At 53.3% G+C, this 14,586-nt stretch overlaps 2 protein-coding genes across 6 annotated transcripts; one reads left to right on the forward strand and one right to left on the reverse strand.

The window, feature by feature from the left end:
* The first annotated feature begins 2,621 nt into the window (after window positions 1-2,621).
* On the forward strand, window positions 2,622-10,792 carry SPSB2 (splA/ryanodine receptor domain and SOCS box containing 2). 5 transcript variants are annotated; one of them, XM_082420344.1, is made up of 3 exons: window positions 8,097-8,573; window positions 8,735-9,485; window positions 9,927-10,792. In XM_082420344.1, the coding sequence occupies exons 2-3, from the start codon at window positions 8,819-8,821 to the stop codon at window positions 9,998-10,000; spliced, it is 741 nt and encodes a 246-aa protein (XP_082276470.1). In that variant the 5' UTR covers window positions 8,097-8,573; window positions 8,735-8,818; the 3' UTR covers window positions 10,001-10,792. The 5 variants fall into 5 exon arrangements, with proteins under 5 accessions (XP_082276467.1, XP_082276470.1, XP_082276469.1 ...); XM_082420343.1 differs by having other exon boundaries at window positions 10,428-10,792; XM_082420345.1 differs by having other exon boundaries at window positions 8,327-8,475; window positions 10,428-10,792.
* Window positions 10,793-10,913: 121 nt separating this feature from the next.
* Window positions 10,914-14,568, reverse strand: TPI1 (triosephosphate isomerase 1). The gene is made up of 7 exons (XM_082420325.1): window positions 14,328-14,568; window positions 13,069-13,192; window positions 12,881-12,965; window positions 12,674-12,806; window positions 12,300-12,385; window positions 11,639-11,726; window positions 10,914-11,510 (listed from the first exon to the last, which is right to left on the reverse strand). The coding sequence occupies exons 1-7, from the start codon at window positions 14,551-14,553 to the stop codon at window positions 11,392-11,394; spliced, it is 861 nt and encodes a 286-aa protein (XP_082276451.1). The 5' UTR covers window positions 14,554-14,568; the 3' UTR covers window positions 10,914-11,391.
* Between the last annotated feature and the right edge of the window lie 18 nt (window positions 14,569-14,586).

Genomic DNA, 14,586 nt, shown 5'->3' on the forward strand with positions numbered 1-14,586 from the left:
GGTCTCAGAACTTAATGAAGCTCAGGTTCTTCATGTCTCATGGCAGAAAGAATTCAGTGAGAGACAAAGTGATAGGTAAGAAGTGGACTTATTTAGAGAGAAAAACACTCCAGAGACAGAGTGTGGAAGGCGAGAGGCCCTGAAATATGGGGGTGGTTAGTTTTTATGGACTGGGTTATTTCATAGGTTAATGAGTGGGAGGATTATTCCAACTATTTCGGGGAAGGGGTGGGGATTTCCAGGAACTGGGCCATTGCCCACTTTTTGGCCTTTTATGGTTAGCCTCAGAACTGTCATGGCGCTGTTGGGTGTGTCATTTAGCATGCTAATATATTACAGTGAGCGTATAATGAGGCTCAAGGTCCACTGGAAGTCGAAACTTCCGCCATCTTGGACCTGGTTGGTTCTAACCAGTTTTTGTCATGTCCTACGGCTACATCATTCTTTTAAAGGTTGTGCCCTGCCCCCTTCCCTCCTGTTTCAGTTCCTTCTCCCACCCAACTCCCTCCTTCTTGTGGCTTTCACTTATATTCTTTTCTTTTGTGTGGAACTCTTAACTAACACCTTGATACTGAACCAAACTTGGATCTGCTTGCCCATGCACAGTAAAGCCAATCTAATGATACCAGGTTGTGGTGAAGGAAAATGCAGTGTTTATTGCAGGGCTGCAAGAGAGGAGCCCAGGGCAGCTGGTGCTTAAAACACTCAAACTTCCCATGGGTTTCAGCAAAGCAATTTTAAAGGCCAGGTGAGGAAGGGGGAGTCCCAGTGTATGTGATCAGCTCATGCACAATTTTCTGAATGGTGAGGTAACAGGCCCGTGTCACAGGGGTTAACATTATCAATCCTTAGGCACCAGTAGGCTATGTGTTCATGGCCATCAAGCAGTTAATTTCTTCCACTTGGTGGTGGTTCTAGCATCTATGAAACAACTCAGGAAATGTGCATCAGGTACTATCATCTAGGTACTTTGGAGAGGAGCTATAGAACAGAGGCTATGTGGGAGGGGTCTCTCCCAGGAAGGCCCATAGGGTCCTGCTTGGTTACATCCTGAGGTCTTCTAGGCCTTCTCAGAAAGGCCATTCTTTTTTTCTTTTTCTTTAATTAATTAATTAATTTTATTTATTTATTTTTGGCCGCCTTGGGTCTTCATTGCTGCACGTGGGCTTTCTCTAGTTGCGGCGAGTGGGCGCTACTCTTTGTTGCGGTGCGCGGGCTTCTCATTGCGGTGGCTTCTCTTGTTGCGGAGCACAGGCTCTAGGCGCGTGGGCTTCAGTAGTTGTGGCTCACGGACTCAATAGTTGTGGCTCGAGGGCTCTAGAGCGCAGACTCAGTAGTTGTGGTGCACACGCTTAGTTGCTCTGCAGCATGTGGGATCTTCCTGGACCAGGGCTTGAACCCGTGTCCCTGGCATTGGCAGGCGGATTCTTAACCACTGTGCCACCAGAGAAGTCCAGAAATGCCATTCTTAACCATAATCTAAATTAGGATTCCCTCTTACCGGGCCCTGCTTTTCCTTGATGGCAGCAAACACAATTTGACTTTATACCTGAATTTGGGGATGAGTTTGTTCCTTTCCAAACGTCATCAAGTACTTCTATGTCAGACTCTTCTAACTCCAACAGACCTTCAGTTTCGCTCTGCATCCCTACTGCCCAGGCCCAGTGCATGCCACATAGTAAGTGCTCAATAAATACTTGCAGAATGAGTATTAAATGTGATTTTTAAAAGTAATTAAGAACTTCCTGCCCTCAATTTGGATTTGCTGTATAGATGAAATGCCTTTAGCTCCTCCCTCCACTTTGTGAATCACTAATGAGTGAACAAAGGACAAGCCAGGGAGCTAGCCCCACTTAGGATTCACTAGAAGGAAGTGAAGGCCCTGAAGGATATAAAGGTGGAGAAAAACTAGAAAAAGTTGTTAGTCTTTTAAAAATTAGCAATGATAAACAAAGGGGCATTCGATTTGGCAAGTAAGACTTTTGATGACTGACTGACCTAGGCTGGCCGAGTTTAAGAGGGAGTGGGTTTTGTAGGCGTGCTCCTTTCCCCTGCAGTTTCTAGCATAACCTGGGTGTCTCCTACTTCCGACCTCGCGCTCCTCCCAGGTGAACACAAATACTGTCTCCTGTGGAGGGTCCCTAGACAGAACTACGCTGACCGTGGGAAGAGGAGAGACATGGGGAAGTAAGGACAGTTTTTTGAGTGATGGAGGAAGGAACCCCTTCAAACGTAGATAAACTCCATTAGCCTCCATTAGCGGATCTGCTGAAGCAGATCCTTCTACTCTCCCGTGTAACCCAGAGTTACAGCCGCCGCTCAGCGGCCCTCACTTCCGCCCTGGAGCCTTTGTTCCGGCGCTGAATGTTCCAGACGCAAACGCCGGCGCCGGAAGGAGGTGGGCGGCGGCGGGAGCTTGCAGGCCCAAGGCTGCCCTCTGCGGCGGGCGCGGCGGGCGTGGCGTGGCGTGGCGGAGACCGCGTCACCGCTGCGGCCGCTGGGAGGCGCGCGAGCCACTCGGGCGGCCCGTCCGCCGCGCCTGCGCACGTAATCGCGCACGTGACCGCCACCCCGGGGAGTCAGCGTGTCCCGCCTCCCGCTGCGCCGCGGTTACGTAGCCGGCGCCCGGGCGGTAGCGCGGTTGTCACGTCTGCTTCAGGGCGCGTTTCTTGCAGCCGCCATTTCGTCCCCGCCCGGGGGTTGGGCGCAGTGGCTTCTCATTTTTTGAGCCCCGTTGCTGCCGTTTACCAGCTCTAGTCACAGAGAAGTCGTTTAACCTTTCGGACCCTCGCTTATATGAATCTGTAAACATTGGGCCGTCTTTGTTGTGGGGATTAAATGAGATGTGGTGGGGTTTCATCATAGGCACCCTTAACGTGAGCCCAATAATTCTCAGATTAAATAGGGCGGAAGGTCTCCAGCCACCGTTCCACGCGAGCGGGAGGAGGCGCGAGACTGGACTCTGTGCTCTCGGCCGGTTCTCAGCCTCTCATTGTGTGTTTCTTGGGAGGCTGACTGGGTTCTAGTGTTTTGCTTTTTAAGCTAGATTCCAGTGTTTTAAGATGCCTCTTTTCCGCATAACACGACCCACCTGAAGGCAGTCTAACCATTTCATCTGGCGCCCAACCGAAGAAACAGATATCCCTTCCCATGCTGGAAGAAAAATGAGCTTACTTAAGGAGGGGCAGTGTGTCCATCTCCAACGTGGCACATGAGTATGATCTCAAGATCTTATGTGGGTCTTCCCTGGTGGCGCAGTGGTTAAGAATCCACCTGCCAATGCAGGGGACCCGGGTTCAAGCCCTGGTCCAGGTAGATCCCACATCTTCCTGGGTGGAGCAACTACGCCTGTGCGCCACAACTACTGAGCCTGCCCTCTAGAGCCTGTGAGCCACAACTACTGAAGCCCACGCGCCTAGAGCCTGTGCTCCGCAACAAGAGAAACCACCGAAGTCAGATAATCGCGCACCGCAACGAAGAGTAGCCCCCTCGCCGCTACTAGAGAAAGCCGGCGTGCAGCAGCCATAAGTAAATAAGTAAAATTTATTAAAAAAAAAATCACATGTGCAATCAAGAGTCAACAGATTCGTGAAGCCAGGTCATCAAGTTCTGTAACTGTTAAAGTGACAGCAAAGTACATGTGATAAATCTTTAAAACCACTAAACTTATTCCTGGAAGAAATGAAGCAGAAGTATGTGCCTCACAATGGCCATACATGGCAGAAAAGGAAAAAGAAAAGCTCTTGGTCTCAAGTCACAGTTCACACCTCCTGCCAGAGAAGACAGCCTTGGGATGGAAGGATTTCAAAACCAGCCAAGGATGGCATAACAGTTTTAGAAACCAAAAACGTTCAAACTGTTGATGAGGCTGTATCAGTGGAGGAACAGGAAGCAAAAGCCACCCAGAGTTACTAAAAAGAAGTATTGGGCAAAGGGCTAGCTTCCAGAATATAATGAGGCTGGTATCTTCTGATGGGGAAATGCCCAATTGCCATTAAAGTTCCAAACTAGAAACACAAGGCCCTGGTTTGATAGCAACTAATGACCTTGTGACCACCTCTCTCTTCTTCTCTCCTGGTGGCAGTGTAGCACTCTGTTTAATAAAGCCAGAGAGTTCTACAGAGGTACAAATCCCAGTGCCCCCCCCCCATTTGTTTTTTGTTTTTTGTTTTTTGTTTTTTTGCTGTACTCTAGCAATCAAATGCAAAGTCCTGGGTGGCTGCAGCACTTTTCCTGATTTGGTTTTGCAGTTTACATTCTAGAAGCCAAGTAGGATCTCAGAGAGAAAAGCCTTGGCTTTGTTGTTGCTGCTCACGGGCGGCAGTACCACTCTGAGATACCACACACTTTATGCGTATGCTCATAAAGGCTTTGAAGTCTTCTTCCCTCTAACATCACCCCTATCCTTCATTCTGCTGATTAAGCATGAGTTGCTGTTTCAAAGGCACATGCATGAGGCTGAGATTCCTCCTTGACTCCCAGAACCAATTGAATGCTAACCCTGATCTTAATGTGGTCATGAGTTAGAAGAGTTGAAAGTGCTCCAGTATTGCCAGTTGCATCCTTTATATTAAGCAGGCATGGAAACAACCAAGCCTCGAACAGTCCCTGCTTGTTGGGAAGAATGTGTTTAGTATTTTAAGGGTTTTCTATTGACAAAGAAGTGAAACTCACTGTTTGGCCTAACAAGTGGATCATTATGGCTTTGTGGAAGAAATTAAAGAACTTGAGAGCCACAGAGAAACACTAATAAAAAGCTGAGGAACTGATAAAATCATCCCCGGAAGATAAAGATAGGAAGAACAGGAAGAGAAGAACAGTTCAAATCTTCATAAACTTGTTGAAGTGTTCCATGCTGTAAAATACCTGAATGATTTAATTTCTGAATAAAATCCCTCCATGGAGAGAAACCTGAAAATTACATTTGGTTAAATCTATGCATTGTAATTCCTTGTAACCCGGCAATTCTGCACAGTAAGTATGCACCCAACAAAAATGAGTGCCTAGGTCCATCAAAAGAATCTGAGATACTGTACGTAGTAGCTTTCTGTATAATAGCTGAAAATGGAAACAACTCACATGTCCATCAACAGTAGAATAGGTAAACTGTGGTATATCCATACAACAGAATACTGTAAAATGATGGAAGTAATGAGCTACGTTTTCATGCAACAACATGGATGTAAAAGTTAAAATTACTTGTAGCATTGTGGAACATTTGAGCTATTACCAACAAATGTTTGAGCAGTTCAAGATTCGGTGGCAACAATTGGTGAAGAAACGTTTTAAACCACCAGCAGCTGAGCAGCTGCAATTTCTCAAGCGAAACAGGAGTTGGCCTTGGATTAGGCTTGGTATCTGACCCCCAAAACATGATGTCTTTATTTTTGTTGTCACATTGGCAAGGATATCCAGGTTGGGTGGATGACAAGTGTTCAAGTGTTCAGGTTCTTTTTTTTTTTTTTTTTTTTTTTGCCACGCCTTGCAGCATGTGGAACCTTAGTTCCTGGATCAGGAATTGAACCCGTGCCGCCTGCAGTGGAAGCGCGGAGTCTTAACCGCTGGACCGCCAGGGAAGTCCCCACATCTTTCTTTTTAATATGCTTTCTTCTTTCTCTTTAATTAAAACAATGTAAAATGTTATTCTGTACATCACTGTATGTGTACTGCCATGTATTGTATTTTACCTGAAACTAACATATGCTGTACCTAATAGATGGGGTAAGTAAGGTGTTTTCAAGGGTAATTTTAACTCTGAGACAAACCTGTCACCTTACCTCTGCCGACTCTCTATCCCCTAAAAATGTGAAGCGTGTAGCACAGTGCCTGACACACAGGAAGTGCCAGTTCAGCACCTTCAGCCTGGACACCCACTTTCCACAATCACACGCACTCTCTCACTAAAACTGCCGATGACCCAAAAAATCATGTATGTAATCAAACCTGAATTGTCTGCTGTGCTGTGTCCTCCTTGACCCTCTCCTCACTCTACACGTTCTCTCCAGGGCTCCTCTTGTTCTCATAGTTCTGGCTAAAGGCTGATACACTCCCCAAGTTTATATCTCCAGTCCAGGCCTCTCACTGCCCCCTCCAGCCCCGCCATTTTCTTTTTCTTTTCCAGACCTGCCACTGTCAAGCGTGTTCTGGATGGTTCCATTGGGTTGTTGCTCAGGCACCTCAAGAACACGTCCTAAAGTGAACTCACCATCTCTCTCTCCCACCCTCCTGCCCCTGCCCCCATCGGCTCCTCTTTCTGTCATCTCCGTCTTCTCGTGGCACCACCTTCCAAAAATAGTCTTCCAGGCTAGAAAACTTCCCTTTCTCTCTCTCCTTTCCCTGGCCTCAGCATCTAATCAGTCACCAGGTCTTGCAGTTTCATCAGTGTTTCTTGAATTCTTTTCATCCTTATTTCGACTGCCCTATTCCAGGCTCTCAACACTTGTCACCTGGGCCGCTCCACTGCTGCCAGGATGGTTTTTCTAAAAGGAGTTTCTGACCATGTTCCTCTCCCGCCTCTCTCCTACGTGGCTCCCCCATTACCCATCTGTCCTACAGGGTAACATTTGCATTCTTAACTTGGCCTGCAAGCCCTCCTGATCTCACACCGACTTCCCTAGGCTTGCATCTCACGCTGCAGCAACCCTGAAATCTTCCAAGTTCCTCAAACCCAGCTACCGCTTCTGTTTTATTTTCATGTTGACCTCTCAGTCTGAATGTCTTATTCATGCAGCAACTCTAATCCAACCTCCAGTCCTGCAGAACCACCTCTCAGGCAAATTCCTTGTCATTCTTAAAGATTCAGCCCAGGGACTTTCCTGGTGGTCCAGTGGGTAAGACTTCGCGCTCCCAATACAGGGGGCCTAGGTTCGATCCCTGGTGGGGGAACTAGATCCCACATGCATGCCGCAACTAAGAAGTCCACATGCCGCAACTAAGATACGGTGTGCCACAACTAAGACCCCAGGCAGCCTAAATAAATAAATAATAAATAAATAAATACTAAAAAAAAAAAGGATTCAGTCTGGTGTCATCTCCTCCAGGACACTTTCCTTTCTGAACTGCTTGATCTCTGGTTAGGAGTCCCACCCTTTTTACTCCTATAGTACTTTCTGGATATCCAGAATTTTATCTACCGCACGATAGATAAACTGTTTCATAAATGTCCTTGTAACTTCCTTGAGGATTCCCTGCTTAATCCTCAGTGCTCAGCACAAATGATTAAATTTGAACTGGAAACTGTTCTAAGTGCTTTACATGTATATAGCCTCACTGAATCCTCACTAGAGCCTACGCAGTAGATACCAATAGTATCTCCATTTTACAGAGGGAGAAACAGGCATGAGGAGGTTAGTAAATTTGCCTAAGGTCCCCTGCATACGGGCCTTCAGGTCTTCACACCCAGTCAGCCTGGCTCCACAGCTGGCATCATTTACCACTAATATTGCCTCTCTATAAAGTGGGCACTTAGTAAATGTTAAGGAAACAGGAATAGCTATGCTTAGTGAGTACAAACTATCTAGCAGACTCTGTGCTAAGTGCTTCACCTGGATTATCTCAACTCCACAACAACCCTGTGAGGTAAGTACCATCATTATTCCCATTTTACGTAAGAGAAAACAGGTTTAGAGAAGTCTGGCAACCTCTCCAAGGTCAGAGAACTAATTAGTGGTATAGCTTCACTCACAGCCAAGGTCTTATCCACACACTCTACCAGATGAGGCTGACGGCTCAGGAATGGATTGACGGGTAGCATGAAGGCTAGAACAGCACGCAGACCCAGGACGCCTACCTCTCAGAGCCAGAAACTCAAGAGTTCAGAACCTCAGGCACAGAGCAGGCTGACTCACAACCCGGGTCAGAAAAAGATCAGCCCAGTGACAGTGACCCAGAATCACCAGGACTCGGAAATAGATGTCACCACAGTGGAAGCCCTTCCTTGACCTCCTGTCCCATATCCCTAGGGGCTCAGGAGCTGCTGGCCCAGGAGGCTCAAAGTTCTTGACGGTGGAGAACAGACCTCCAAAGCGATGATACCATGAAAGGGTCAACTCCGAGCTTGGGCGGCCAGGGGCGGACTCCATAGAAGCCGGGTAAGATTCAAGCGCCCGGCCCGCCTCCTCGCGGGGGCGGGGCCTCGGGGCGAGGAGCGGCCTGGGACTGTGACCAGAGGTTTACGGCCCGGGAATGGGCTCTACGCGCTACGTGCCCCCGGCGGCCCAGGCCGGAGCCGAGTGTTAACCGCCCCTCGAGGGGCCCCGCGGGGGCGCGGTCTCGGGGCGGGGCGCGACCTGAGACGGCGATGAGAGAGTTAACCGCCCGGAGGGGCCGTGGGGGCGGGGCCTCGGGGCGGGGCGAGGCCTGGGGGAGGTGCTGGCGGCGGAAGAGGCCGGCGGTCTGCGCTCGGCGCGCTTTGGCAACTTTAGGCTGGGCTGCTCCCGAGGGCCGGCGACCTCCCGGCACGGGAAGCCGAGCGAGGTTCGAGGGCGGTGACAGGGGTGCGGGGCGCGCGAGGGGGAAGGTCCCTCGACAGGCCGAAAGGCGGCGAACTCGCGAGTCTCGAGAGACCGGGACAGGTGGGTGAGGGCAGGGTAGTGATGGGCCTGGGAGCTCTGGGGGAGCAAAGAGGGAGGAGCGGGGCGGTGAGCAAACCTGGGGGAAGGATGGGGTGCCTGTGTGAGGAGTCCCCTCCAGGATCCCTCGCTTCACACACTCTTTTCTCCCAACTCCTCTCTAGGTCGATCCCGACCGGGAGCTCGACTTTCAGAAGAGAGACGCCCCCGCGAGCCTCCTTAGGGGAGTTCTCCAGCTCCTCACCTCCATGGGCCAGACAGCCTCGGCAGGGGGCGGCAGCAGCAGCACCCACGCGCCTCAGGCCCTGTACCCTGACCTGTCTTGTCCCGAGGGCTTGGAGGAGCTGCTCTCGGCTCCCCCTCCTGACCTGGGGGCCCAACGGGGCCACGGCTGGAACCCCAAGGACTGCTCAGAGAACATCGAGGTCAAGGAAGGGGGGTTGTGCTTTGAACGGCGGCCCGTGGCCCAGAGCACTGATGGGGCCCGGGGTAAGAGGGGCTACTCGAGGGGCTTGCACGCCTGGGAGATCAGCTGGCCCCGGGAGCAGAGGGGCACCCACGCTGTGGTGGGCGTGGCCACGGCCCTGGCGCCGCTGCAGGCTGACCACTATGCGGCGCTGCTGGGCAGCAACAGCGAGTCGTGGGGCTGGGACCTTGGGCGCGGGAAGCTGTACCATCAGAGCAAGGGGCCCGAGGCCCCCCGGTATCCAGCCGGACCGCAGGGTGAGCAGCTGGAGGTGCCGGAGAGGCTGCTGGTGGTTCTGGATATGGAGGAGGGAACTCTGGGCTACGCTATTGGGGGCACCTACCTGGGGCCGGCCTTCCGCGGACTGAAGGGCAGGACCCTCTATCCAGCAGTAAGCGCTGTCTGGGGCCAGTGCCAGGTCCGCATCAGCTACCTGGGCGAAAGGAGAGGTGAGGCCTGGGGCAGGTGTGGGGAGAGTAAGTTCTGTCACGGGGGTCTGTGGTTTTGGGATGGAAGCTCAACGCCTTACAAGAGCAGAGGGAACTGGCCTTCACCTGACCCGTCTCCTACCCCTATTCAGTGCCAGGAATGGCTAAGAGTCTTCACAGCTGTTACCTAACTCAATCTTCCTAACAGCCATAGGGGTAAAAGTAAGGCTTGGGAAAGCAACTTGCTAGTGAGAGGTGAACCCTCAGAATGGAGTGAAGCCCTGTGGGGATTAGGGCTTCACAGGAGAGATCAGCCCGTGGAGCAAGAGGTGCAAAGGGTTAGATTTGTCCTGGGCTAGGTGTACAAGTCCCAGAGGAAGAGGACTGGCGGTGCCAGGCGCCCAGGGTGTGTACCCGGCTCACTGGCCTCTGACTCTGACACATACCTACTTCCTTCCTCAGTCGAACCCCAGGAAGGAGCCGTTGAGGTCCAGGCACCTGGAAGAGCAGTGAAGGAGGCAGGGCCTTGGGGCTGAGCGGACTTAACTGTTCTGCAGTTGCCGAGTCTGCAGCAGAGGGTGGCCGCCTCTCCCCCGTAGCCCATGGGAGCTATTGTAGAGTGGAGGAGGGCCACCCTTCCTTTCACCTCCTCAGCCCCAGCTCTGGGGCCTCTCTGGATTCAAAGCCTGGGCCAGCTCCACGGTCAGAGCCGCCTCGGCCTGTTGCTTAAGACGGCCTTACTTAGAGCTTCACCCCAACTCCGACCGGGGACGTGTGAGATCCATGATGCGTCCGCCATAAGAGCAGATGCAGAACTTCAGGGCACCGTAGACCTCCCCTGAACCGAGGTGGGAGCAGACTTGCAGCAGGAAAACGGAAGGGACTCTGGGCAGGACCCCGTGGTTTGAGGATGTCTGGCTGGTGGCCGCACCCGTACTTACCTTCCCTCATTCTCTCTCCCAGCCGAGCCACACTCCCTTCTGCACCTGAGCCGCCTGTGTGTGCGCCACGCCCTGGGGGATACGCGGCTAGGCCACGTTTCTGCTCTGCCCCTGCCCCCCGCCATGAAGCGCTACCTGCTCTACCGGTGACCCCTGTGATACCACAGATTGCGCTGGGGCCTTGACCCACGCCTCGGGGGGAGGCAGCACTGCTGGCCTAGACCAGCTGCCTGAAGCCGGTGACGCTGGGTCCCACCCCACCCCAAGCTCTGGGGAGCACTACAGCCCCAGGGCCACCCAGAGGGTGGAAGGGAGGGAGCTGTTACTCAAGGCTGCGGCAGCCTGGTACACAAGACATTTCTGCAAGTAAAAGTTGTAAGAGATGTGCTGCTGTAGAAACCTGTTTGTGGTTTTTTGGTTTTTTTTTTTTGCACAAGGGTCCCGTGGCTGCGTCAAAAGGGAAAAAGATGATCTGGACAAGTTCAGTGAAGAAGGACACACCCCAAGGCTTAGTGCCAGGTGTTTATTTCCCGCACACGCAGGACTGCTCACAGACACAACACACACAGGCATCGGCACCGTGGCAGGGAGCAGCACCCCGGCCTCAGCAGAGGACAGGGCTTTCTCTCAGCCCCTGCCCTCGTGGCGTGAGATGGGACAGGACGGGGTCTTTCTCCTGCCTTCACTGGGGACTGAGGGGACCCATAAGCAAACACCCCTCCCACCTCTCAGCCAAGGAAAAGCCACCTTGGTGACAGGTTTAGTTCCAACTGTTACAGTAAGTGGAAGCGGGAGTGGCCTGGTCCCAACCATTACAGGGTAGGGTGTAAACGGTAAAGGAAGAGGTACACTTTGGATTAGGCCACAAGAGGCAGCAGGTGACACCATCAGAAGCACGTGTGAAGGTCGGGGGGCAGTACAGTTACTGGGCTTCTGAGCTACCTAGTCCCTGTCTCAGCAGGAAGGGTAGCAGAGATGGGCGGGGCTTATTGTTTGGCATTGATGATGTCCACGAATTCAGGCTTGAGGGAAGCACCCCCCACAAGGAAGCCATCCACATCAGGCTGGCTTGCCAGCTCCTTGCAGTTTGCCCCAGTCACAGAACCTGGGAAGGGAGAAGAGGGGGAGAGGGCAGGGATGGGAGGGGGTACTCCAGCCCTACCTCCATGTCGAAGAAGGACTCAATCGGGTTCTCAGCCCACTCCACCTCCGGCTAGAACCAAACCCACTTACCCCCATAAATGATGCGGGTGCTCTGAGCCACTGCATCAGAGATGTTGGACTTAAGCCATCCCCGGAGCTTTTCGTGTACTTCCTGGGCCTAGAACAAGAAGCTAGACTAAGACTTTCACTCAAAGGGGCAAAAACCCTGGGCACCAGTGGAGACAGGCAGTGGGGTTTTGGGACAAGAACCCTGGGATCTGAGATAGAACACCAGGGCTTCGATCCCACCCAGGTCCTGGAATGGATGTCCTTTGACATGTCACTCTCTTTTCTCCTGTCTTTTTTTTTTTTTTTAATTAACACCTTTATTGGAGTATAATTGCTTTACAATGGTGTGTTGGTTTCTGCTTTATAACAAAGTGAATCAGCTATACGTATACATATATCCCCATATCTCTTCCCTCTTGTGTCTCCCTCACTATCCCACCCCTCTTGGTGGTCACAAAGCACGGAGCTGATCTCCCCGTGCTATGCGGCTGCTTCCCACTAGCTATCTATTTTACATTTGGTAGTGTATATATGTCCATGCCACTCTCTCACTTCGTCCCAGCTTACCCTTCCCCCTCCCCTCTCCTGTCTTTTAAATGAGGGGTTGGCCCAGGTGGTCTCCATGACCCTCCAGTTCTACCAAGGCAGGGGAGATGAGGGTAGGGCTCCTGGGCTTGGTTACCTGTTGGGGTGTCGCAGTCTTGCCAGTACCAATGGCCCACACAGGCTCATAGGCCAGGACAACCTTGCCCCAGTCCTTCACATTATCTGTGGGACAGAGATCACAGGTGGAAGGGTGAACAGGAAGGAGATAGCCAGCTGTTTCCCCAGGGAATGAGTGACGGTGGCCTACTGCCCCCTGGCGGCCGTTAGAGGAACTCCAAGTGGCATCTATACCATCAGGGCAGGAGCAGAAGTGATAAGGATACAAGGGTTCTCACCCTCCCCTTTCCTGCATCATTCGTGGGGATCAAGTCAGGCTGCAGGGCATCTGACCCCACCCTCTGTGCCTCCGTAGCCCTGGCTAGGCTCAAAGGTCCCTTTCTCCAGAGATACCTGCGATGACCTTGGTTTGCTCGAAAACGACCTTCTCAGTGATGCCAGCTTCCCTCTCATCTAGCTTCTCCCCAATGCAGGCGATTACTCCAAGTCCCTCTGCCAGGGCGTGAGCCACCTTCTGCCCAATCAGCTGTTGAGGAACAGACTCGGTGAGACACCTGTCTTGGGATAAGCCATCTCTTATCTCCTCTCCTGGTTACTAACCTCATCTGACTCCCCAAAGACATGCCTTCTCTCCGAGTGCCCCAGGACCACCCACGTGGCTCCACAGTCTTTGATCATGCCAGGGCTAAAGGAAGAGAACAAGCCACGGTTCAGCAGGGAGCCCACCCTGTCGCTTTCCCCTTCATGAGAATAATGAGGGCTGCGTCCACCACCCACCCACACCTCACCTGATCTCCCCCGTAAAGGCCCCATTAGCCACTTTGTAGCAGTTCTGCGCAGCCACTGCAATCTTGGGATCTAGCTTCTGCCGGGCGAAGTCAATGAAGACGGTGGGGGGTGCGCAAACCACCTCTGAGGGATGAGACGGTGACAGAGGGGATGAGGTCACAGGAAGCCTTCATCCCCCAGACCCCATCCAGTGTTCGGGAGCCCCCTAGCCTTCACCACTTTCTTAGTTCTGCTTTTGCCCTTTTTCACACCAGCACGATAATCTCTGTTCGCTCTGCAGCTCAGGCTGTGCCTGGACCCAACTCTTTGAGCCTTCCAGGTACCCCTGAGAGGCCATGGCCCTTGCCCTGCCCTCTGCTCTTTTAACAGCTATGGCTCCGATTTCCCCAGGCTATTCTGGGCCTGGGCACCTCCTAGACTCAACATTCTCTGGGGGCCGACCCCGCCTCCCTTCTAAAATAGCCCATCCCCACCTTCGGAACCGGGCCAGGCAAGAATTTTTAGCAAAAGCAGAAGGGGCCAACTCCTGGGGTTTGTACTGGCGTCTTTGGGGGTAATAAACCAGAAGGGGATGCCTCTTGATCAGACCCGGGGTTCTGTGACTTAGGTGCGTGGGAGGGGAAGAGCTGAGGACTGCACTCTGCCGTGGGTGGCAGCGAGCCGACTGGCTCATAGAGGCTTTGCGCTTTCCCGTTTCCAGGCTGGAGAAAGCGGTAGGATCGCTCTTCACTCCCAAATGGCTCAGCCCCTTCCGCGGAAGGCAGGAGTCATGCAGGCCGCCGAGGGGAAAGGGTCAGAGCGGTAGCTCAGGAGGCCAAAGCCACTCGGCCGCCCAGGCAAGGCGCGGGGAGGAGTCTCGGGCTACGTGCGGCGGCGCACGGAGCCCGCGCCTAGGGGGCAGCTTAAGCCAGTACTCAGCCTCCTCCCCCACACACCGGGCTGCCGCCGGCCTCTCCCGATCGCCCGCAGGGGCTGGTCTCCGCTTCCATCCCTGGCTCTCGGCGGGTGCAACCCCCGTCCGCGCCCCGGGGCCACCATCCTCCCGACGACCCACAGCCGGAGGGCACCGTGAGATGCGGCCCCGCCTTTCTGCGTCGACACACCCCGGGTCCTGCGGCCGCGGGGCCAAGGCCCGGACCCCGACAGCCCTGGTCCCCAGCCGTGCACGCAGGGCCACGCGGACACCGGCTAAGAGAGCTCGGGAGAGGGCGCCGCCACGCCGGACCTCCCACCCCGGCCCTCCCTGGCCAAGGCTCACCGGTGTCGGCCGGCACCTTGGCTGCGTTCAGAGTGTTGATGAGCTCCCCCAGATTGTTCTTCCGCCCGTTCATCTTCCAGTTCCCCCCAACGAAGAACTTCCTGGAGGGCGCCATTGCGATAAAGCCGGCACACTGAAGGTCAGGAGCAGCGCGCAGCCGCTTCCACTGGCCGCTTATATAGAGCGCGGAGAGGCAGAACTCCGCCCCCCCCGCGTCCTCTGCCATGGCTGGCCCGGCCCGAGGAAGCCCTGCCCCCCG

Source organism: Balaenoptera physalus (assembly GCF_965194825.1).
Source record: "Balaenoptera physalus genome assembly, chromosome: 13".
NCBI classification, from domain to species: domain Eukaryota; kingdom Metazoa; phylum Chordata; class Mammalia; order Artiodactyla; family Balaenopteridae; genus Balaenoptera; species Balaenoptera physalus.